Raw genomic sequence first — 25,090 nt, 5'->3', positions numbered from 1 at the left:
TCTGTTAAGGAAACTCCTCTCTTTCTTAGGGAACCTTGCGCTCCCAAGTAGTTGCAGTTCCTCTTCAATTTTCTCTTTTCATTATTATGGAAAAGAGAAGAAACAAATTCTCTAGAGAGTGTCAAAAGCAAATTTCAGCGTCTTCCCAGTCTTCTGACAAACACTTCAATTTGTCAATATGGAATAGATCAGTCCTAGAACTATTTGGCTCTTCTTATTCCCCTGAAAGAATACACATGTAATTCTCTATTCTGATGGACAGTATATTAGTTCACTTGCAGGAAAAGATATTTCTGGTACTAAACAGCTGTTCTTCCCTCCAAGACGGTCCCTACTTCTCAAAAGGTGCAAGAAGGAACAAAAGGGCCTTTGAGTTGCAGCAGAAACCTTTCTGCCCACTTGCTGACTCCGTTGGTAAAATTTTGAGAATACAGTGCAACACCACAGACTGGATTTTTTTTTTTAATGTAATTCAAAAGACTACATCACATAAGTGTAACACAAATAACGTGTACTTTGTAGACATGAATAAACACCTGTTTTGAAGTCCCCAAAATTATGGAAAAACACCATTTAGGCAAACGCCACAACACTCCTAATATTGCCACAAGCACTTCTTGCCAATGAAAAGCCCAAATCAAGAAGTTAGAACCCTATGGTATCATTTCATTTTWAAAAAAAAGAACAAAAAAAMCAAAGATACAACACACTAATTTTGCTTACTGATCTGAATTTCACATAAATTACTGCTAGCAATCACTTGCTGAAAGTATTACAAGTTGGTTGTCACCATTATCTCTCACAACTAAACTGATAATAATCTCTTATTTATAAAACACAGGATTCAGACCGGTAAACACCTTATCCACAGGAGTCTTGATGCCAAAGCTTGAAGCCCAACAAAATCATCACTCTACCTGTAGAAGCTTCAATTTTGACTTTTAATATCGGGTTTACAGATTGTAAACTRTGTTCTGCAGCAAAACATCTACTAAGTCATAAATCAAAAATAACTCAAGAAATGCTTCATATGCCTCCCCTAAGAAACAAAACACTCATTTATGGTCTTCTGGTCTACACATACTCAAGTACAGGATCCATGTGATAAAAGCAGAAAAAAACTTGGCAGTGTAGTTAGTTAGATTACTTAGAAACCTAAATCCCACTGCTCATACAGAACATAGAAGCTTTAAATGCTGTTTTAAGGAACAGAGTTGTTCAATGCCTCAACTTGCCGAAAGTAGAATAGATCATTTTGATCGCTAATTATCTTCACACTGGAAAAAGGTTACCTGAGAATAAGATCAGAGGGCTGGAGCACCTGCCCTATGAGGAACGGCTGCGAGAGCTGGGCCTCTTCAGCCTGGGGAARAGAAGACTGAGGGGGGATCTTAGCAATGTGTACAAGTACCCGAAGGGAGGGTGTCAAGGGGAYGGGGACAAACTCTTTTCAGTTGTCCTGGGTGTCAAGGGGACGGGGACAAACTCTTTTCAGTTGTCCTGGGTGACAGGACAACAGGCAATGGGCAGAAATGGAAGCACAGGAAGTTCCACCTGAACGTGATGGGGAATTTCTTCACTGAGAGAGTGAMGGAGCACTGGAMCAGGTTGCCCAGAGAGGTTGTGGAGTCTCCTTCTCTGGAGATCTTCAAGGCCCACCTGGAGGCAACCCTGTCTAACATGCTCTAGGTGACCCTGCTGAGCGGGGAGGTTGGACTAGGTGATCTCCAGAGGTCCCTTCCAACCTTACCAATTCTATGATTCTCTGATCTCTTTCAAAGTAGAAGCAGAAGTCACCAGCCTCCTCTGAAGGCTGACTTCTCTCTTTTCAAATATATCATTTGTAATGTGACTTTTATTAATAAGAGTAATCAGAGCAGGTAGAGGGTAAGATACTTGAGGAAAAGAAGGTGAAGTCAGAGAAGAACAATCTCACAGGCTCTACTATGCACAGGTACAGATACAGGAATTAGAAGACTACATGAGGAAGTTTGGAAACGTTTGGAAACTGTCAAGGCAAAGCAGCGGTGGAGATGCATACTGAGAAATACTGATTTAATGCTGCTAACAGCAATAAAGGAATTGATCCATCTTTCCTCCAAAGGCCCTCATAGATGTGGTTCCCTTGACAAGAAAAGGCAAGACAACTGGTYGTTTGACTGAAAAGGTCAAAGAAAATTGCTGAAGAGCAAGGAAATCTCCACACTGAACTGGGAAGCCACCAAGAAGAAACTCAGATATAACTCAGTGGGATCATCCAAAGGGAGTTGTTTGATGAGGACAGAAAGGCTAAGGGTACTCAAAGACCTTAAAAGATGCGGGAGAAGCCCGACCGAAAGATGGATGCCCATGAAATAACAACTTCAAATCTGGCTTAACAAGGCCTTTTCAGGTAACAGGAAATCAATCTTGTTTGCCTGGAATCATAACTGCACTGTGCCAGGATCTTAGATATTCTGTCTTGATAATCTAGAATATGACCAGATACACCATCAGTACAGATGCAAAAATAGTAAAAAAATAAAATAAAATAAAATAAAATAAAATAAAATAAAATAAAATAAAATAAAATAAAATAAAATATTCGAAGTTCCCACTAGTGTGCTACCAAATGTTAGTTATGCACATCACACATTAAGACTTTTGCACAGCTCTGGTTCCACTATAAGCCTTTTAATCCCCAAAGTTATTTTCAGAAAGCTTATTTACTAAAGAACAAGAACTGCTGGATCTAGAACTGTAACACAGCAGCATGTACTAAAATCAGCTGATCTGGTTAAGAAATAATGTGACTTCAGAAAAAGGAACTAAAATTTGGTTTTCCACCTTAGAAACTTTCTTCTGTTCACAAATTAATAATAAACTTTTCTTTATGACATTGTCAATGGGAGAGGGGGAGAAGGAAAAAAAAAAGCACATACACAAGTATCTCTGAAAACAAGGTAAGAATTACCTTTCAAAGTTTCCAGTAAATTTTTGGCCACAAACCAACAGATGGCTTCAAAGAAAGGAAATTTGAAAAGATCCGGGGTTTTTAGCCTCTTCTCCATTTCATAACACCTGAATAAATAGAAACATTGTATTACATGAATATTTCCAATAATCTTATTCATAATTCAACTATATAATTATTGAAATTGATACAATGTTCAAAATAAAGTAAAATAAGCATGGCCATGATAAACAAAACAATTCAATACCACGTAATTAAATCCCAACAAGACCACATTTGGACAAGATTGAACTCTGGTCTCATCCAGGCTCTGACCTTATCAAGTTTGACTGCTGCACTTCTAAGAATAAAGTTGGACTTCATAAAACTAGGACACAAACCCAATGTGTGATCTTTTAACAGATGGAATTTTATCAGGATTCCACTGTAATAAATAAAAACAATATGTTTAGAAGACAGCTCCACATCTTAGACAAAAAGTAATACAGCTGCCCTTAGAGCAATGCTGACTCAAGGATGCTCTTTTCAACTCAGTTTTGCACACCTGGGCTTGCTCAGTTTTGGTTTACTCACTTATACTAAACTCCAAAGACTTTTGTTTTGTTTTGTTTTCTTTGCTTTGTTTTGATTTAGTTAAATTTATGAGTACCCTTCATTTTGTTTTTGAAATAAACTTTGCAGAAGTAAAATAATAGTATGTGCTTGACACAGTCTAACTAAAAATGCCACTGTTGCCTGTTTCCAGAGCCTGTATCCATTTGGCCCACTAAGAGCATGAAGAAAAGTATCTATTGAAAGAATATCCTATTTATGGAGGAAAAGACATAGTGAAAGCTGAGATTAACCTGAGCTGCATGCCAATGTTGAGGTTGTGCAAAAAGTTTCCTCCAAAAGCCATACAATCCTGAGATGTGAGCACAGCATGAATCCAGCCTGAAACGATAAATTCTGAAACTTAATATATATGCACGCATAACAAGATTTTGTACCTGGAAACAAAAGAGCAAATACAAATTTGTATTCTACACCAGGAGCCAACAATCTCAGTTTTAACAAAATGAAGATTAGAAAATGTTTCTGAAATCTAGTACAACTGTAGTTTTCTAAAGCAGTTAAAGCAGATAAAGATCTTTGAGACATTTTTAACTTGGAAAAAAAAAGAAAAAAAAAACCCACTGATTTTTCAAGCAAAATATTTCCTGAAGTTTTCCCTCCAATCAAGAAAAACAAGTAACTCAGGAAAGGACAACATAGTAAAAATGAGTAAAAAATTATATTCCTTTCAATACTTACGTGTTGCTTACAGTAACTAAATTGTTTGCACAACATATAAAAGAGTCATTTAGCACTATTTAAGTTTCTCAAATAAGAATTCARAAGTACTTTCAGTAAGTATTCTAAATATAGCCATTCTATTTCCAGTGAAGTTATGACCAATTTAAAACCCAGACTAGGCACTCTGACTATATTAATTTGTCACATAATTGAAACACTGTCCTCTTAAACTCCACAATTCAATATGGTAACTGCATGGCCAACATTATGCTATCAATCTGGCTGATTACAACTGGAGAATTTCAAATAGGTACATAAAAGAGCGTATGGTATCAGCTTCCTAATTCAGAATGGTTGGATTTATAATTTATACTATGTAGATTTAACACAAATAAACTGCACTGCATATATCTACACACATGCAGTTCCTCTTCCAAGATTTTCTTCTAATTTTACATGTATACAGATTATTTTTTGATGAAAAACCAGTTGACCATACATTCGCTGATTACTTCAGTTTGATCAAGCATAGGCAACATACATAAATACAGAAAGACTTCAGCTTGATGCAAGTTCAGCCCAAATCACAAGCAACTATAGATTTCTAATAACCATCAAAACCATACCCTAAATTCAGCTAAGAACAACCAGTTCCAGTTGGCATAGTACCACAGATAGAAGGACCTGAAACCTAGCAATTATAGCAACTAAGTAGCAACTCCTGCRGACTGGGAGAAGGGGTATTAAAGAGTTGCAGACATTGTTCTGCCACCTGGGAAACTTGTTCTCTTATGATCAGCTACTGCCCYGCAGTCCAGGAGGCCCAGATTTGAAAAAATAACATCTTACGTGGATTGCTGGCAGAGGAGGTCAAGAGACTTGAGTGGGARGTAATAGTTGAGCCCCACTTCAGGAATAACACCAATGAGCTCTAACCCAGACTTGGTAACAGTAAAGGGAYCTCGGGTGAAAGTAGTAGACGTTACTGTGCACTATGAGAGTGGGACAACACCACTGAGTGACATGGTGGCAGAAAAAATCCAAAAAAATCAACATCTAGAAGAGCTAGTGAAGAACATGACAAAAGCTGGAGAGGTGGAGTTCCTAGGTTTCCCAATCAGCACCCATGGAAAGTGGTATAAAGGCAATGAGGGACTGCTCATTGACCTCGGGCTCACTTCTAGCCGCATGAGGATAGTGAGATTCCTCTCTAGAAGAGCCCTCCTGTCCTTGGTTGACATCATTCACATCTTTGCCAGTAAAGGTAAGGATGTTAATTTTATTTGATATACAATAACATCATAGTGACTTTGTGTATTCAAAGTCCTTCTGTGGAAGGCAACAGTAAAATTCTTCACAGAGACAACGTGAGTTTGCTCAGTCTTCTGTACGTGCTGAATTTTGCTCTTGCCCAGCTCCCTTGTGGTTGAGCCAGTAGCTGGGACATGGAGATCTGATCCCCAAATGACAATCACTGGATTTGATCCAGCTGCCTTTAAAATCAACTCGGAAAAGGTTCCATAGTACTCTATGGTTCATAAATAGCCTATGAAGGACTTAAGCCTCAGAATGGTATATGAAAAACTGAATTACACAGTGGCATATGGAATTCAAGGAGTTTTTTTTTACTACCATTATAAATTGTTTGGTTTTAGTACTGTTCTTTGAAAAGTGAAGATTGCCTCGTATGAGAGGATGCATTTGTTAATACGGTTTCAGCTTTCCACTCTTCACGTCATCACAATAGATGAATATCTCTGACTATTCAAGGAGAAGGTGTACTTCAGCCTGTCATACATGCATCTCCCAAGATACTGGCTAAATCAACAAAAAAATTTGTTGCGGTTTCATCAACATCAAGTGTTTTTTTCTGGCACAGCAGTATCAACTAAGGGATGCCATTTTTTTTTTGTATTCCTAGTTGCTATTTTTATGATGTAGTTTAGAAAAAAATCTATGCAACAAAGAGAATTTGGTGTAGACCACATAAAACATTTTTAACACAACAATTTGATCATTAATTAAGACGGATATCTTGAATCACCCTTGCATGATTCTCCAGAGCCTATCAATAGCTGTTGTTCATCTACATGCAAGATTAATTTTAAACTACAAGAGTTGTCTGAACATATTTCAGAGATCATATAACAATTATGAAATCCTGTAGTACCAGGGCCTGCAGGAATGACAGAAATATTTTTCATTTGAGAATGTACTTTTAAAAATCCTTTAATCAGTCTTACAAGATTTCCCATTTCTTAAACATCTGTCTTTAAGAGCTGGTATATTTTACTGGTTCTTACGACATACTCCAACTCAYACACATAAATAATGATACTCATCTTTAATCATCAGCTGATTATTTGGGAAGCACTAACTGTTTCAAGTTCCTCATTCTATGAGTATATTTTGCCCTCTTTCTTCATAGTTTAGGACCTTACACTTAGATAAACGGAAAAGGACTGTCATGCCTCAACAAAAACATATGTTTTAAAGAGTTCTRGGGGTTCTAGAATGTTAAGTACAAATACAGCTCTTTACAATGTAGTATTTGTCCAGAATAAGTATTTCTTACGGTAAAGTCATGAACTAGAATAGTAAACTTCACAGGTAGAGAACTGAGCTACTACAGAAATGCAGTGGACTGTCCAGGAAGTTCAGGACAGAGTAAGGAATCTTCACAGCTAGGTTTCAAACAGGATCATGCATCATTTTACTTTGTGTATTTAAAGCTTCCTTTCCCCAAAAAAGGAAGATAGCAGCCTGTACTACCCAATACTTAGGAGAGTACCTTTATGAATAGGCTAGATACACGAAAATACAGGAAACTGACTGGCCTTTTCTCTATTGCCAAAGWATTGTTTGATCCATTAAAGATTTCCAGGTTTATGGGGTTTCTTTAASAGGAGCATAGGAAAGAAGTTTATACGGTCTTGGTGTTTCTCTTTTCTTWAAAACTGTTATTACAACTATCCTTTTAAATCAATCACTTCACTAGCACAGTCAACCTATGATCTTGAGGTGATATCATTGATCAGATGCTATCAGGTRAAGGGTGAGGGGGTTGTTTTCTTGGGTTTTTGTTTGTTTTTTTGTTTTTTTTTAAGAAATTAGAAAAGACTCTCTCCCTCAGCATCTTTTTTTTAAGGAAGCTGCTGTACTGAACTTATGAACTCTACAATTTCAGAAACTCTGCATCTACAAAAATCATTTTATTGTTAACAAAAGGAAATAACATATAGGAATTTAATTATAAATTCTTCAAATTTATTTAGGGACACTATTGTTTTGGCAAACTTGCAATTTCATCTAATTCTTTTAAAACTCAGCCTATGGAGTCTCCATAGCCTCCAACACAGATTACATTTCCAGCTGACAGAGTTGTGGTATGGACTAATTTTTGTATGATGCCAGAAAACAAAAATGCAAAACGTTTTTCTAATTTGTATCTTCTAGCCTACAAAATAAAAACAGTATGTAGTGCTATTATCTATGTGTATTATTTATTAGGCTAGAAGCTGCAATAATTTTGTCTAATAGCTCTCACAAGATTCTCAAACAGTAAAAATAAAAGAAACTGTATTATAAAATTAAGAGATGAATTCAGTCTAGATATATACCAAAAGGTGAAGAGTGTGAACTTTATGAATTGGAACTGCTTCTTCTTGATAACCAGCTTAAGCTTCTATTTACTGTCTTATACCCATGTAACAAACCCCACTCYTTTCCCCAAGAACTGTAATTACTGTCAGCAATTTTAAAGAGCTAATTATCTGTTTTCAAGTATAAATATTTAAGTTGGTCTCTCTCATATCAATTTTTAGCCTATCCTAAAATTCTGAATGTAATGTGCCCTTTTAGGACACCCTTAATTCCTAGGGATTAAATAGAAACACCCAAATCCTATGAACAYTGGTAAATCTTACCTGTTGGAACAAATAAAGTGTGTCCTTGCTTCACAACACATTTGTAACATTTGTCAACCTTGTCCCCAAAATATACTTCACTCTGGGTTACAGATGAACTCCAAGACTCATACAGAGCCAAATTTTCATCAGTAGGCTTGATCAAATAGAATATCTTCTCACCCTATTAATCAAAAATATCAAACAAATCAATTAACCTCCTATTGGATGCATAGTAACAAAAGCAATAGATTGGTCTAAATGCCAATGTTCAGTATTTCCACAAAGTTTCCAAGGAAACTTTGGGATTTCCTAACCATTAACATAACAGTATTTCACAATTGTCATCCATCGAAAACTTAGTCAATGTTACACTCTAACCTGTGTGTGTGTGTGTGTGTGTGTGTGTGTGTGTCTGTGTGTGTGTTGGGGGGGATGGAGGGGCAGAACTAAGTAACATTAAGGAATAATTTACTCCTTCTTAGATTTACAGTGATCCACAGCTGAAGACTGATGCAAATTGAAGAAACTTATGATTAAAAAAGGAAAACAAAAACTAAACCACCACATCACTTTTCAATGAAGGTTGAAAAATTCCAGGTTCAATAAAGAATTTGTAGATACATGCAAACATGCCAAAATGAGGAAACATAAAGGAAAACTACTTTAACTCTTATGCTGTTTATGACATTCATAAGAAGAATAAAAAGTTGAACATGTCATTGATTTTCATTGCATTAATTTTCTCATACTAAAATCTCAYCATCCCACCTATCAGGCTATTATAATGATCAGTTCACCAATTACAGTGTAGAAGGCACCAAAGGCATGTTAAAATAAGAGCACAAAAGTACAGCATCAACAATCAGTTATTAATTTTCATCTCCTGAAGTGTAATATTTCATTCAAAATAGTAAGAATCTCTGAATGCCATTCTTCTCACAGCAGAAAGATGCACACTGATGAAATTGGCTTTGTAAACTCAAGAAAGAAAAAAAAATAAAAGAAAAAAGAAATCAAGAAACCTTCATACCCAGAGAACATGGTACCAAACTGACGTTCCTCCAAAATCAATATGAAAATCTGTATAGCTGTCCTGGACACCCATCAAACAATACTTCTGAACAAAAGGCTTAGGGAAGACAGAATCATCTGGCCAATAGTTTTCCACCCATGAAAGCTTTCTGGCAATATCTGGTACTTCCACCAATTCAGACATCCTAAAAATAAATAAATAAATAAATTGATAAAGAGATGAAATAAATAAAACAAAGATAAAGTTGTTGCTTTAAAAAGGTGTACTTAAAATGTTYGTTTCATACACTGTTATTGCTTATAAATTCATAAAATTGTTTTTAAACCTGTATTACAACGCAGTAGCTGACTCAACAAAATATGCAGCTTCCTATATTTCTTACTACAGATATTATACTCCTAAAACATACCATTCACCTTAGCAAAAACAACTTTCTATTTTGCAGAAATTAAAGTCAACACTCACTTTGTATCTGAGAATTCCAGGCTGATCACATTCAATACTTTTGGTCGGTCAGGATTTGTGAAATATTTAATATAATTATGGAGCTTCATTTTACTGTCTGCTTGTCTTGCTACATCTATTACATCTATCACTTTGTCACCACCTGTGAAAAATAGGATGACAGATAAGCAGCCATTTTTAAGGGAAATTCAACTTTTTTCCAGCATTTACTAATCCATTTCTCAGCAAAAACTCCATTATAATCAACATCGTCCTCTTGAAACAGAGATAGATAAATATAAATCATTCTTATTAGGTCTAATTTTAACTCCTACAGTCAGCCAAGGACAGAACTGAAAAAAAAGTTTAGGAGTATGTCCTTTTTTCAGTGGTTAACCAGAACTAATAAATTAACTAATAATCTAAACTAACTAACAATCATCTTGCTCATAATCATCATCAAAGCACTTGAATATTTAACACAAAGACCACTGAGAATTCTTTACAAATAATGAATCCTATGTCTCACAGGTTGTAATTCTCAATAATCTGCCCTAAACTTGTGCCATAATTGATAGGTTTTAACATTGAAAACTATGCAGGTACTCCATCATTCACATTCTAAACACAAAAATACCTTATATACATGTGTAACTTTTAAGCACAAAGTAATTTCACTAATAATTGAGTCATGAGTATGCTTCATTTCTGAAGATGACACAGATTGGTATTTTAAAATGACAGTCCTGTAGGACTAGCCAGGCAATAAACAACCTTTAACCAAGAAAAAGGGGGAAAGGAGCAGCATAAAAATCAAAAACAATCAGCACATAGATTAATGAACAGTATAAAGCACTAGAATTAATTCTGAAGTTAGTCCTACATTTCAGAAATATCAAAATGATGATCACACTTTGATGCAGAATGCCATCATACACAGGAATTAGCTTGTTTATCATCATCATAATGGTAACAACATTCCATCTACTACACATTTTCTTTGTTCTGTTGCCATCGTAAAATGCTGATGGACACATGTCCTGCTTTTAGCACATTTCATTATATTAGGTTATCACAGGAACATAGACAAGGCCATATACAAATAGACTTCTAAACTGTAGTATACACTCATTACTGGAAATCTCATGATGCAATTGGCTCAGTCTTGATCTCTGTGCTGCACACTCACATGAGGTTAAACTGATTACAGGCTGTCTGCAGATCTGACAAGCAAGAAATGATCCTGGAGAAGCTCTATTTCTCCTGTGAAAGAAGGCTGAGGTGGGAAACTTTCCAGAAAAAGAATTTCATTAAGCAGTGCCAATTTACAGAGCCTAGAACATTTTAAAATATCTGGACCAATGATCAACCTTTATTGATCCTAAGAGTGATTCATACAATTCACACAGAGAGAACAATCTTGAAAATCATTGTAATTTATTGATCTACAATATGTAGCAGAACAAACACATCAGTGTTCCTCATTCAGCTGGTGACATAATTAACATGTGGGGAAACTGTAAAATAARGGTGTACTCCTGTCACAAACCTACCGCAAACAAAATCAGTCTAATTTTACTCTTTGTCAGTATTCTGGTAAGAAGCATTCAATTCAGAATATATATTTAGCACACTTGATGCTCTTATAATTGTACAAATATTTATTTTACTTTGTAGACAGAAAATCATTTGCACATACTCTACAGTGACCCTTACCTACATAGCGTTCCACATCTAAAACGGAGAAAGTTGGCGGCGGAAGTCTGAGCCCCAGACCATCTAATTTAGGAACCATAATTGGAACATCAAACCCATGCTTCTCCAAATATCTTTGTGTCAACTGGCTGCCATGCATTTTCAAAATGACTTCATCAGCACTGGTGGAAAGAAATAACAAAGTGTTAGCAAAAAACTCTCCTCTAAGCATTACTGAAGAATAATTACATTACCTTTTGGGAGGTTTTTTGTTTGTTTGTTTTTGAGGGGGTGGATGGGGAGATGGATGYATCTGAATCCAAAAAAAAATGGACCCAGTGTTATTAGACTGGACAATTCAACTAGAAGACAATAACAATGTATTTTAAATAATTAAGAAAACATATATTGACATGTATAACATGGGAACTCACAGTGGTTCTATACGATTGAAGGCAATAGCTTAAGAAGATGGGGAAAAGGAATTCTTAGAGAAAACATTAATATACATTTTTGATAACAACAACAAAAATCCTTGAAGGGGTTATAAGTCATTATGTTTCAGTAAGAAAGCCAACCACACACCACCTGGGATAAAAACATTTCTGTTGCAGTCAAGTCTATCCACTGACCTCTAAAGTACGTGAAAACGGACAGACTACCAATTCATGTCAATTTTCTATGTTATCTGGAGGGAAACTGAGGAGTTATTTCCCAGTCTCTCCTTTCTTGGTCAAGAGGAATAGACAATGCTCTAAGTTAAGGCATTCCAAAAGAACTCTTCCACATTCCCCAAACAAAAAAACCCCAACCACCAACCCTGCAGCAATGCTGACGGACAACATGTCTCAGTGCAAAACTGATCAGGGGAAGTTGTGGCATGAAAAAGGCAAATGTATCCTTCTGAAACAGGGAGTGCCCAAGGGTAGGGGAGAAGGACAAGAAAATTCTAAAGGAAGAGGAAGACATCCTAGATTTTTATTTTCTGAAGCAGAGAAATGTTGAAGCCAGCTCTTCTTAGACACACTCATCCCAAAGAGTTTCTCTGTTTTTTCACCGAAATGTCTAAGTGAGCTTCTGTACCTTGGGAAAGAGCGAGCCCGCAGCTGTTTAACAAAGGTTCGTGTTCCAGCCTGGACCGGTTTGGAACCATCATCCAACTCCGTGTAGTCATGTCTGTGCCAATTCCTCCTCTTCTTCACTAGGTATTTTAGAAGGCTTTACATTAGTTAAATCGGATGGCTCAGATTAGCAGTCATTCCATCAGCGAACCACATCACTAAGATCCACGAAAGTTATTCTTTATGCAGGTGACCTTCTACTTATCTGCAGCAAATGAAATCTTCAGCAGGCCAGGCAGCAATCCTTTGCACTTCTATAGCTTATTCTGTTCTGAATAAACTTGTGTTTTATCCACTGTTTATGTCCCCATAACATTTCTGCAGGTAAAACTATTTCAGGCAGGTACCATCTTTATTATGCAAGTATAATACACACATGCAAACATAATGTCCCAATTCTAGGCACTTTCACAAAACGTTAACGAAGAACAAAGGATAAACTAATGTTCTATTACAATTTGGGGAATTTGATACTGATAGCACAATATTAGCTAAACCAAATTTTTAACATCTCCCTTTACTTACAGGGCCAATGAAAAAGAAAAACTAGACATTCTAATTAAAAGTTTGATCATTCACCTGTTTTGGTAGCACCTCCTGTCTATACAAACAGACCTGTGTCTCTTGTCCTGAAACATTCAGGAGGCTGAAAATGCCAGTTACATTCCCAGCAGGTGCCTCAGCAAAAAGGACTGCTATCCCATCAGCTGGGAAAGAACCTCTAATGGTGCTCAACTTGCTACCCTTCTGCTAACTTACTAGTGTACCWTTTACCACACAAAGAAATTAAACATAATAAGCATATAGTAATTTTTATGTCATGTTTCAGTTTTCCCAGAAATAAAAACTAAGCCAGACTCTGCTCTATTGCATTTAATAGACTTGCTATTAAAAGTCTGCTCCAACAAGATTTACTGAGGCTAGCTCTGTGATTTAACAACTAGTATTAAGCAGAAATTACATCTGCTGAGGATACAAGAAAGAGAGGAAAGCTATTGTTACTTGTTGTTCATGATGCACCCAAACTCAAACAATTGCTGGCAATACTAAAAACACCACTACCAATAACATGAAGCTATGGTTTAAAAAAAGAAAGAAAGAAAGAAAAAAAAAAGAAAAAAGAAATAGCTTCACTACTGCTTCCCCAGAAACAGCAGTTGCTTATATAGGAATAATTGAAATCTTATAGTCACTATAAATAACAGATAATATTCCTAGTGATAAGCTATTGCCTATGTAAGTGGCAAATGGTACCCTTTGGAAGACATTTAGGAGAATAAACTGACATTTACAGCTATTTGCTAACAGGGAAATCAGTGTTGAAGAGCCAGTTTAATGAGCCGACTACCCAAATAATAGTAAAACTTCATAAATAATGAAGCCAAGTTTTATTAAGTTTTAAAAGCGATTTTCTCTATCATAAGTATTAATAAAAGAAACTAGTGACTAATACTAATTTGCAACAAGGTAGTTTTTCCATAAATTCACTGCTGCTGTAACAGCTCATTAAAAATGTAAGATGATACAGCTGTTTAAGAGATTTTACCGCACAAAACTAACTTTTTAAAACTTGTCTTTACAACATTTAAAGACTAGAAGTTAAAAAAAAGTCTTTTTCTCTACTTAGCACATGCTAAGGTACATCATACTTCCATAAACAAGAAAACATTAAAGAACAGTAATGAAAACTATTTTCCACTTATGTACCTCTTTAAATTGTTTTCCATAGCTTTTACAATCCCTTAAGCCATTACAGTAACAGTTGCGAGAAAGAATGTAACTGAATGGATCTTTGTGCTCAAATTAAAAACAAATTTCTGTGTAAATTGAAATAGACACAACAACAAAAAAAACTCCACACATACACACTCAAAACTAGTAGAAGGAAAGCTTTTACACTCTCTCTTCTTGAAAACTGAGGCACAATCCAGTTTGACAACATCCAAAATACACACACCAAAAGTACACTACAGAATTACAAGAGAGTTAGTAAAAGGAAAAGAGTGAGCTAGAAACTTTGAATGTATTTTAAAAATAGCTTTTAGCTTGCTTTTCATCAAAGCACTGGGTCAATAACTGTTCTTAGCTTAGGCAAATATTATCCCCTGCCTTTGCACACCTACTGGTCTGTTTGCATCAGATGTCAGGTGCTAAACTTTAAATGAGGTTCAAAACCTATGTACCTGTACAATGAGGCCCTGAGTCTTGTAAGAGGTCTTTCAAATGACACCCAGCAACTAAAAATGCAGGAGCAGTGTTAGCATGGGAAGACCAAAATATTACAGTGAACAGGAAGTAAGTGACAGAATACCTGTTCTTAAGTTTGGTACAACATCTCAATATACTGTCAGCTCGTATCAAGCACAGGCATTATTGCCAGTCAAAAAAGAAAAAATAGTGGTGGTGAGAGGTTAGTAACAGAATTTGAGAAGGTAAAAAAAAAAGACAAAAAAGAAGTAATACTCTATAATCACAGCCCTAGTAACATTTACCATACTTTGCGTTTTCTTAAGATTCTGGAGTCAAGTGGTAACACGAGACACACAGCCTTCATGTAAACAGAGCACATCTTTACCCCTAAGAATCACTGAGATAACTCTGAAAGTAACAAAATATAATATGAAGACTCCAAAGTGAATAAGCCAAGAGAACTCCAAAATGTACCATGATTTTTTTTTAAAAAAACTCTTTTTTAAGATTCTCAGGATTACTTATTTGGTATCTTACACAGTTGCTTAATAAAAGTCTTGCAAAACTACTGCTCTTCCAGCACAAGAGTATGATTTAGCTTTTGCTGAAATACAAAAAATATGTTGGATAACATTGCTATTATTTAATTTGATCTTTACTAGCAGTTTTCTTTTAAATATTGGAACTCTTCCTTTGTTAAATTGTAGGATGCTGAAAAGTAACTATCTATCTGGTAGTTTGAAATTTATCTTTCTTATATGYCTTCAGAAAATCACTTTGTACTATCTTGTTTGATTAGATGGGATTATACACACAAATGTTTGCAGAAATCACAGATACACTTGCCCTCTTAAGTGCAACACAGATGAATTGGTTTCTTTCAAAACTCCGTTAGAAGAAAAGATACGATGTGGTAAATAAAAAACACTCTCTGTAGCTATATACATAATTTTGTGATTAAAGCACTCTGGAGCATTGCTGCAGTATTTGAAGTCCTGACACCTTATCAGTCTATCTCAACATTTAAGAAAGTAGATGCCCTAACTGCAAACTATGATAGAGCCAATTCTGACAGAATACCTGAGAAAAACTAATAAAAGTCTAGATGAAGACATACTTCAATACATCACCTCTGCTTGAGCTGATATGTGGTACATCTGAAGCTTCTACTGAATCTAAATAATCTACTCATCTGAGGCAACATGAAGCAATAAGGATAATTTTTACCACAGATTCTTGTCTTCAAAAAGACTTCCAGTACAAAAATTACACTTATCTCACTGCCAAGCTGCTAAAGTTAAAAGCTTCTTCATAGAAGGAAGGCTATTTACAGGCATCACGAGGATGGTGAAGTATACCAGTTCTGCCACATCAAGCAGACAAAAATAAGTTTTAGATTTACAAGGTCTTTTTCTTAGTATTCTGAAAGTCCTATGTGTTCCCTTTCCACTCATTGCCGTATCCTCCTATTTCACAGGAAGAACAATCAGAGAAGTGGAAAAAGAAGTATCTGATATTTGTATTCTGATTTACAGAATCACATGTAGATTTTTAACTGATGAAGACAATCAGAATCCTAAAACTACAAGCATGTAAAACACCATTTATCCTACCTTTTAGCTCCTAACCTGAAGGCTGCAAATTTTGAAGGTATTAATTATAACCTACATATTATACTATATATATATATATATATTATACAAGATATTACACCAATAAGGGATACTTTATTACTTCATTCACAATCCACAAGACTAACCAGTGATGGAATTTTTTAAATATATTATTTTTAAATGGTAAGGTAAGTTCAGTTTCAAAAAGACTCTAGATCTTAGTCACTGATGACTAATAAATCATTATTTTATCTTCCAGGAAGAAGAGAAAAAAAAAAAAAAAAAAAAAAAGACCACGACTCGTTGCCTGGAGCATACGACATTTTTCAGATTTGAACTTAGAAACTTAATTCATTGTTAGATCGGTGAAATGAATCTTTACCTTGTCTCCTTTCGAGTACAGAAGTCATGGGGGAATTCTAGAAGTTGGATAAAGTAGTGCCCTTTCAGTAGTTACGAAAAGACAAAAAATGTTAATTTTTTTTCCCAAGAAGTGCAATGTTACCATCCTTCCATTCCACCTCTCTATAGCAAATGTACCTACTAAAAGGAGAACTGAAGAAGGGTGTCTCTCTTGCCACTGCATTTGATAGAGTCTTCTGGCAACTCGTAAGACTGCATAAGAAACTTGATGGAAATACATTTACAGATCAGAAACCTGGAATTTAGAGTTGGATAAGTGACAAGGACATAAATGAAAGAAACATCAGCTTTCACTGGACTTTTTGGCATATACTCATCAAGAAAGGTAATTAGCTAACTCTTACATTTTCTTAAAGTTCTTTGGGCCTTCCTAGGTTTTATAATGTTCAAGATTAAAATATGCAGTCTTTGGGAGCCATCAATGTTTATTATTATTATTTTTCTAGCATGTCGTATATGTAGGAGGATAAAGCATCACTGCCAACACTAGATTTCTTTTTTTGRGGGGGTGGRGGTGAGAAGTCCCTAATTTTTATTCTTTCTCAATCAAGACCAGATTGCTTTCTTCAAGCTCTATGCATTTTAATTTCTCTGATCTGCAGCTGTGGTTTGTATTTGATTTTATCTGCACCTCTAGATCAAGGAAAAAGCTGAAAGTTAGTCACACAGAATGAGTACCTGCGAAATAATCAAATCCATCTTGAACATTTCTCAATTGTATATGAGCAAAAACAGACTGTAAGTGTAAAATAAAATCTGAATATCCCATACTTACTTAGAGAAGGTCCATGAAGGATTGCACAGTTGGGACAATGGTATAGATCAATGTCAACAGCATGGTGCTCCTCTACCCCAACACAGCTGGAATAATATTTTTAAAACATTAATGACAACAAGTGCAAGCTTTACTTTTTAAGCTAAAGAATAACTAAATCTTAAGTCTTTACTGAACTTGCTTAGTCTACACAGGCAAAACTGTAACCAGATTCCAAATTATCTTTCAACTCAACTACTGGGTTATCACTTAATTTTTGAGTAATAATTTGCTTACCATTGAACAAATAATGCCATTTACAAGCTTTTATAAAATGAAACAAGAATCAAATTCCTCTAAAAATGAGTCCACAGTATATAACTTCATTCCATACCTCCCAAAATAGCTTTGATCTCAATTAGAGGAAATGGAGCACATAAAACAATTCAAACAATTCCCTTCATAAAAGCAAAGATGAAAAAAATTAGAATGTCTGATGTCTAAGTGCTGGCAATCGGTAGGAGACACCACAAAACTTCTGTTCTCCCCTCATGCATGTTTTCTTTTACATATTGTAAAAAGTACACATCTGACTTCTACCTCAAGATAAATAATGCTTTTATTTTCCCCTTGCAATCTTTGCAGTACTAGTAGTAACTATATAAGCTACATAAGCAATCACACAAATCACTCTTCAGGAGAGCTGTTTTTGTTTTAAAATAGTAACCAATATTTCAAAGAACATTTGAGAGATTTAATCTTTTCCTGGTGCATATTTTTTCCAGATAAAGCTGTCAAAGTGGGATTTAAGTGGAACATCTTTATAATAGTCATTTCAAAACATCTGCAGTGCTGCATATCTGAATAACACAATGTTAAGGCCAAAAGTTGAAGTAAGTCACAGTGACTTCCAAGTGACTTCCTTTCCTGACACAACAGTACCAAACTGTAGAGTGATAGAAAGGTTTGTTCAAAAAAATGTCTGGAGAAGTCTGCCTACCAAAAAGAACATTTTTTAAGAATTGAAACACTAGAGTTTAATTGGAGAAGCTATGTTTTGAACAAAGTTTTCAGGAAAAAAACATTGCTGAATTGCTGATAGACATTCTAGTTCTTCTCAGAGGTTCATTAAAGCTTATAAAATTGTTTACTTCTGTGATAGGAAAACAAGACAACAGCATTGAATATTTGCACCATAATTATGTGTTTCTGTTTAATGCATTCTAATAATGTGTGAACTTGAACACTGATCCAGTCAAGTAATGCTTTCATATCAAAAGTGTAATGACAGCACAAACACTGAAGCTTTGAAACAACTGAGCTACAAAGCCTTTTCCCCAGCAGCCTAGTGTCAAAGCCACTGACGTGCTCTAGTAAATGGCAATACTTACTGCCAAAACAATATACTGAACAGTTTTACATTCAAACTGTACCAATGAGCAAGTCAAATATGAAACCAAAAAGCATCTCTCATGTAACTATTGGTAACAAGTACACTATCCTGAATCCTCTGTAAACATTCATCTGGTTCTTCTACTTCCCCCCCGTTTACAACGCCAAGTTTAGAAAGAATATAGGTTTTTACATACTTGCTATTATAGTCTAAATACAAAGCACTGCTGCCAAATGAGGTTCATCACAATTCTTTCAATATTTAATATTTGTTTTTAAGACTCTACCTACTAGAATTGTTATCACATGCGAATTCAGCTGACATCTAAACAGAAATGAAGACAGAAGTGCTCTTTAAAAATGCATGTCCTATTTCTTCTTGCTGGTGTTCTCTTTTTATAGAAGAGTGACTCATAATTCTAAATGTTTAAATGTTAACACTCTAAAAGCCTCAAACCAGAAGGCATATATATACACACACACACATATATATATATATAAATATTTATGTGCATATGCATCTATATGTGTGCATGTACATATATACACATGCGCGCATATACCAAGAGATACATCTATCTTTAGGAATCCAAATATTTTAGTTAAATTTCTAATTTTTGAACAGCTAAAGCTACTTATGTCAGATGATGTCTTGCTCAAACTGGTACATTTGTTCAATGAAACAGAGTGCTCTAAGTGGAAATTCCACTTACTACCTTTACTGCTTTCTCCTTTTGCATCTAACACATTCATTATCATCCCAATCAGATCATGTATTACCTTGCTAACAGTAAGAACTTCATATCAAATACAGCAATAGGACCTTCTGGCTTCAAAAATTAACTCTTTATCATATTCTCTTTATGCATGCTAACTTATTGTCTGTTATAAGACATTACAGATAGCCTGAAGATAAAAAACAACGTTCTGTTAAGTATTAAACACTCTCCCTAACTTGATTAACCTCATAGTCTTTAATGAAAGTACTGGGGGCTTTGTGTACAGAAACAGCACTGTATTAGAATAGCTGGAATGGCCATTCAGTGAAGAAAGCAAACATCTRCAATCTACCGTTTACGCTCGAAACTCTGAACTAACTGGAAAGGCAAAACACTAACTGGAAGAKGCAGCAAGTGGATCGAGCAGCAGATACCCGACTGATGTGAAGGGCAAATGGCATTTGAGCACTTGCAAGAAGCAGCACTGCGAAGGATGCCACAACGAGTATCAATCACACGCAGTGCCATTGCAAGTTATTTTCCTGAGACCCCTTCCACAGTGTAAACAGATGAACATGACAGTAATCGTGCTAACTGTAACTTTGGACCTCAAGCATCAAAGTAGCATCATTAAGAGGTCACGGAGAGCCTGGAAAGTGTTAAAATACTTGCACACAGTAACATTCCCAAACCAGTGGATGTTCTTCTGAATGAAGTTTCATGATTACTCTTCACCTCTCCATCCATTTTGATTGAAATGTCTTCAGTACATATTACCTAGTTTCTGATTACTCCTCTCCTAAAGGGAAACAGCAGACTAATCTTCTGGAATGGTAAGAAGTTTACAGTATTACAGAATAAAAATAAATAAATAAATAAATAAATACACAGTAGGAGACTATGCCAGAATATATGTCTCTAATTCCGATCATGAAGGTAGAAGGTCTGAACGGGTCCAGTTTTAATGAAAATGGTTCTAAAGCAGTAGCAAGCTAGAAAATTTTATTAAAAAAAAAACTCCACAAAAATCAGTCTGAGTGGTCCAAGTCTTCTTTTCAGTATTAAACCAAAAATAAGATTTCTTATTTCAAGATTTCATGAAGATTTCAAACTCTTTACTAGATTAAAAAAAAGAAAAAAAGGTTTCCTGCACAGCTCCTGCAAAATACCTTCCTCTGAAGTCTTAAGAACATTTGTCCGCTTACAACTGGGAAAGATGTCTGTAACTTCCCTAAGGTCACCAGCATCAAGGCAAGGTCAGCAAGAGGCAGTAGAAGAACCTGCGAAGTGCTAAGATATTTGTACACATGAACACACCTACTGCAGCAAGTGATTAAGTCCCTTCTCACTGCAACTTGGAAGAATCAATTCTCCAGATTCTCCAGATTTCYTCACTGTGAGAGTGATAGAGCACTGGACCAGGTTGCCCAGAGAGGTTGTGGAGTCTCCTTCTCTGGAGATATTCAAGGCCCGCCTGGATGCAACCCTGTCTAACATGCTCTATGTGACCCTGCTGAGCGGGGAGGTTGGTCTAGATGATCTCCAGAGGTCCCTTCCAACCTTACTGATTCTATGATTCTATGAAGTTTGATCAGAAGGTGAGTATTTTTGTTTCAGTCTGATACTTTCCATAGGATTATTCAATTTCGATCTATGTAAAAGGAGCAGGTTGAATCAAAAACAACCAGAAGAGGCATGTTTAACATATCTGAGAGATACCAATGGACTCTGTTCTTATACAAAGAGAAAATAAGGCTTTTTCTGTAGGAAAAAAAAAAAATCCTACAGACCCTGCTCCCTACTGTAGCATTGCTATTCATTTAGAAATCAGTTATCTTGTGCACAGATAATTCAGTATGACAGGTTCAGCAATTATTTCACAATTATGCTGGAATGTCTGCTAGAATGGGTTTCCCAAACACCCAAAACTTGAGAGGAAGTATTATCCCTGAAGATTATGCAGCAGTATATAGTAACCCCCACAAGGCATCTGGCACCTCTTCTCTTCTACAGCAGCACAATGTTGTTGGATTAAGCACTGGATGCAGGCCAGTCACAAAATACTCTGCTGCACCTTCAAAATCTATTACCAGCTTACTCTCAAACAGTTCTTGGTATTCCCTTCCCTGCTTCTGATGTTAGCAAGTAGGTCCACAACATTGTAGAGGTTGTTTAACTCTCTCTGCTGGTCTAATTGAAAGAATCCTCAATTTAAGAAGAAATTTGAAGCGCTCTTGATTTGGACTTTTATTTTTAAAATGTCCATACAGGGACATGGCAACAGTAAATATACTCTACGGTTATACAAAAATACAAACATAAATGGCAATGATTACACATAGCATTACATCAGTTAACGGTTGTTAAGATATGGGTAAAGTTTGGATTCCCATTTCCCCCAAATTAATTGTCACAACTGAAAACACGAATGGGCCAGATTATCTCGTATTGGCCAAATATTCCTACCAGGAAATTTCTAAGCTATTTCCTTGTATACTAGACATACTGAAAGTTAAGTTTTCAAAAATTGAGGGATACAAATAATTCTTGATTGCAGAAAATGGATGGATCATGCTAACGGTGAAAAATACGAATAAATTTGTTGAGAAGCTGAGTTCTACACAGGATGCCATTCTTGGTTTTGCCTTCCGTTCCTTTCTCCTGCTGCTTCAATACCATAAGCACTTTCTCCACATCTTCCAGCTGCAAGTGGAACACAATCTAACAGACTCCTGCTTCTACATAACTGAACTTCTGTTTCCCCACAGTAGCTTCTGCATCCTTCAACACTGGCATGATACTTTGTGTCTATAAACTTTACCCAGCAGATGAGGATATGTGATAGGCCACAATGAGAACATCTACTGCTTCTTCAAGAGCTTATTTATGGCTCAAAATTGAGCCAAAAAATCCTGATTCAAGTGTCTTTCTTACTTTCTTCTTAGGACACAATAAGTTCAGGCCCAGAGATCTTTAGGTTTTTCACAGTGTGACCCGAACCTCTAACTTGTGCCACTGTGCAGAAAAAGCACAAGTTCATGGTTCTTGCTAGCAAGTGTAATTCAGCAGAATACATTGCATTTTACCCAAGCTTTAAAATTACAAAGAATTATATTTTTCAAGCTCTCCCTATATTCTCCCTAAATATTGTGAGGTAATTTTCTTTTTCCTTCTCTACTTTTCTTTCTCTGCCTCTCCAACCCCACCACTGTATCAGCACTCTCAACCATTTCCTGTCATGCCTGCAGGCTTTATCTGGCACACTGCAGGCTTTATCTGTCAAATGGAGGAAAATGTACGCATCTCACAGCATCCAGTAGGAAAAGATTAACAAAAATCCTGGAACACAGAGAAATTCTAGAGATATTAGAAGTATGTTCCCTGTTACTAAGTACACTGAGGTCTACACTGTTCCTAGGGCTACAGGGACTTTTCCTGTTAACTTGGTTCATTTTCTGACAGAGCAGATAGATACCAAAATTCTTTTTCAATTTCCAGTTTTCCATAAAATTGCTGAGAAGATACATGGCAGTGAGTCTCTACTGTGTCTTAACATGGATGAGGAAGACAATATGCAAGTTTAAAGGTACCAAAGTAGAGAGGAAAGACTTAATCGCCCCAAAATTGATGGAACTACCTCAAGGTACAGTTTCACATAACATTAAACTTAGTGTAGCTATAGGTTGCTGCTGAAAAGAAAGGTCCAACCCTCTCTCTTCCAACTGTCTGGCCATGGATAGACTTCCATTGGTTTTCTATCAGATTTAGCCATCAGGAGACCACATGACAAGACAGTTCAGCAAACTAATCCAAAGCAAAAAAATTAGCCATCATGCAACTCACTTTTTTAGATAGGCCTTGGAAACCTTAAGAGATTCTWTAAAACAAATAAAGCCAAAAAAACCCATACATACCAAAAGTTGCGAGTCACAATAATATCCAATTGTTTATCAAATATAACTCTAAATGCTATTTCAAAMCATGTTATCTGAAAAGATTCTGTTTTATTTCATCTGTATGCTATTTTGTTTTTCTAAAAATGGTTGCTAAACAATGGGAAAGAGATCTCAATTTAGAAATCCTGTGCTGACAATACACATATTTACAGGTAAAGGATTGACAGGTACCTTTTCTCATCAGACCTTATTATTAAATTTCAAATCATCACAGTTGATGATAATATACTGTTAATACACTGTGCAAATAACTTTGTGAGAAGTAGGCAAGGTGTTTAGCAAACCTTTCAGTTCACCTACAACAAGGAGCAAGGTCTGTAGTTGCTACTTCCAGTTTTGTATCTTTTGGGCATGCCAACAAAACTCAAAGTACTATAATCTTTATCGTCAGAATCAATCAGCAATATTGCAAGATCCACAAAGAGCAGCTCCTCCTACTCCATCCCTAGAAAGAAGGATGCAAATAAAAGCATCTTTACCTAGCAAGAGGATGGGGTAAGGAGTCAACTTGGAAGATTTTAAGGAATTTTGTTAAGTCATTAATTCAAGCCTATTCTTTGTAAGTGTCAAAATGATGCCAAGCAAGAAATATTTGCAGGATAAAACAAAGGAAGTACTAAAGATGTCACTGTCAGAACTGATCAGACAGCCCTCACGCATTTCCGAAGTCAGAAGTCACAATAGTCACTTCTTCAGGGACTATTCCTAACTAGTTGGTTAGGAATAAAGATAAAATCATAGAGTGACAATACTACTCTCAGACTTTTGTAGAGCAATAGCAGCTTGAAAAATAGAGTTACTCAAAGGAGAGTCTAAAACCTAAAATAAACGTGGTCAGTCTTAACAACTTGGACCTCAAGTGCCAGCTAGGCAAACATACAGGATTCTTCCTTTTTAAAATGCATGCACTGACATCCAGTAATAAAAACTGACCAAACAATTCAACATGGGGAACTGGAAGGAACCATTAGCCACCTCTTMGTCCTCCCATGATAAGCGGCATAACAATTCTGGAATGGTAAAGATAATAGTAATTTTAAGCTTACAGTGATTTACTTTGGTGATGAGATAATTTAAAAAGTGAGAAAATTTTATAGACTATAGAAGCATACTGCTACATGTTAAAATAAATTCTTTATTGGGTATTTTTTCTGTAAACATTTGAGCTTGTGTTTTCTCCATATTTATTTACTTTTCAAAATAAAAACATTTCTAAAGAAGGTATTCCTAAAAACAGAATTCAAACAGATTGCATAAATACACTTTAAAAAGAAACAAAAGCAGAGTAATGGTTATCTCTAACAAATATTCCCTCTCACAATATTACCTATTTTCTCCAGTAAAGAATTACATTGTTAGATTTGTATAGAACGTATGCATGTGGGCCCAACAGTATACATAGTTTTAGTACATATTCACACACACAATCCAAAAATCAAGTCCTCAAAGGCAGAAAAATAATCCATAGAACCTCAAAATATTTCAAAATATACTAACTTATTAAAAATTGCATGATCCTATAAGATTTGCTCTATTTTGCTTTCCAAAGGGTCTTCTAAAGCTCAGACTTTCTAGATCTCCAGAATCAAAATTTCAAGTAGATGACAGTTAAAA

At 35.7% G+C, this 25,090-nt stretch overlaps 1 protein-coding gene across 1 annotated transcript in view; it reads right to left on the bottom strand.

The window, feature by feature from the left end:
- KDM7A (lysine demethylase 7A) overlaps nt 1–25,090 on the bottom strand; it is a 74,011-nt gene that overhangs the window by 21,349 nt on the left and 27,572 nt on the right. Inside the window, exons 3-10 of the mRNA XM_085322605.1 lie at nt 17,431–17,516; nt 12,392–12,509; nt 11,330–11,490; nt 9,635–9,776; nt 9,167–9,353; nt 8,155–8,317; nt 3,799–3,886; nt 2,954–3,060 (exon numbers count right to left, since the gene is read on the bottom strand). Coding sequence (XP_085178731.1) covers nt 2,954–3,060; nt 3,799–3,886; nt 8,155–8,317; nt 9,167–9,353; nt 9,635–9,776; nt 11,330–11,490; nt 12,392–12,509; nt 17,431–17,516 — 1,052 coding nt within the window. The remainder of the gene's footprint in view (nt 1–2,953; nt 3,061–3,798; nt 3,887–8,154; nt 8,318–9,166; nt 9,354–9,634; nt 9,777–11,329; nt 11,491–12,391; nt 12,510–17,430; nt 17,517–25,090) is intronic.

The sequence above is a fragment of the Rhea americana genome, unplaced genomic scaffold (assembly GCF_003343005.1).
Source record: "Rhea americana isolate MKP2758 unplaced genomic scaffold, rheAme1 scaffold_79, whole genome shotgun sequence".
Classification (NCBI taxonomy): Eukaryota; Metazoa; Chordata; class Aves; order Rheiformes; family Rheidae; genus Rhea; species Rhea americana.
The sequence above is the reverse complement of the archived record's forward strand: the minus strand, read 5'-3'. Positions and strand labels throughout refer to the sequence as shown.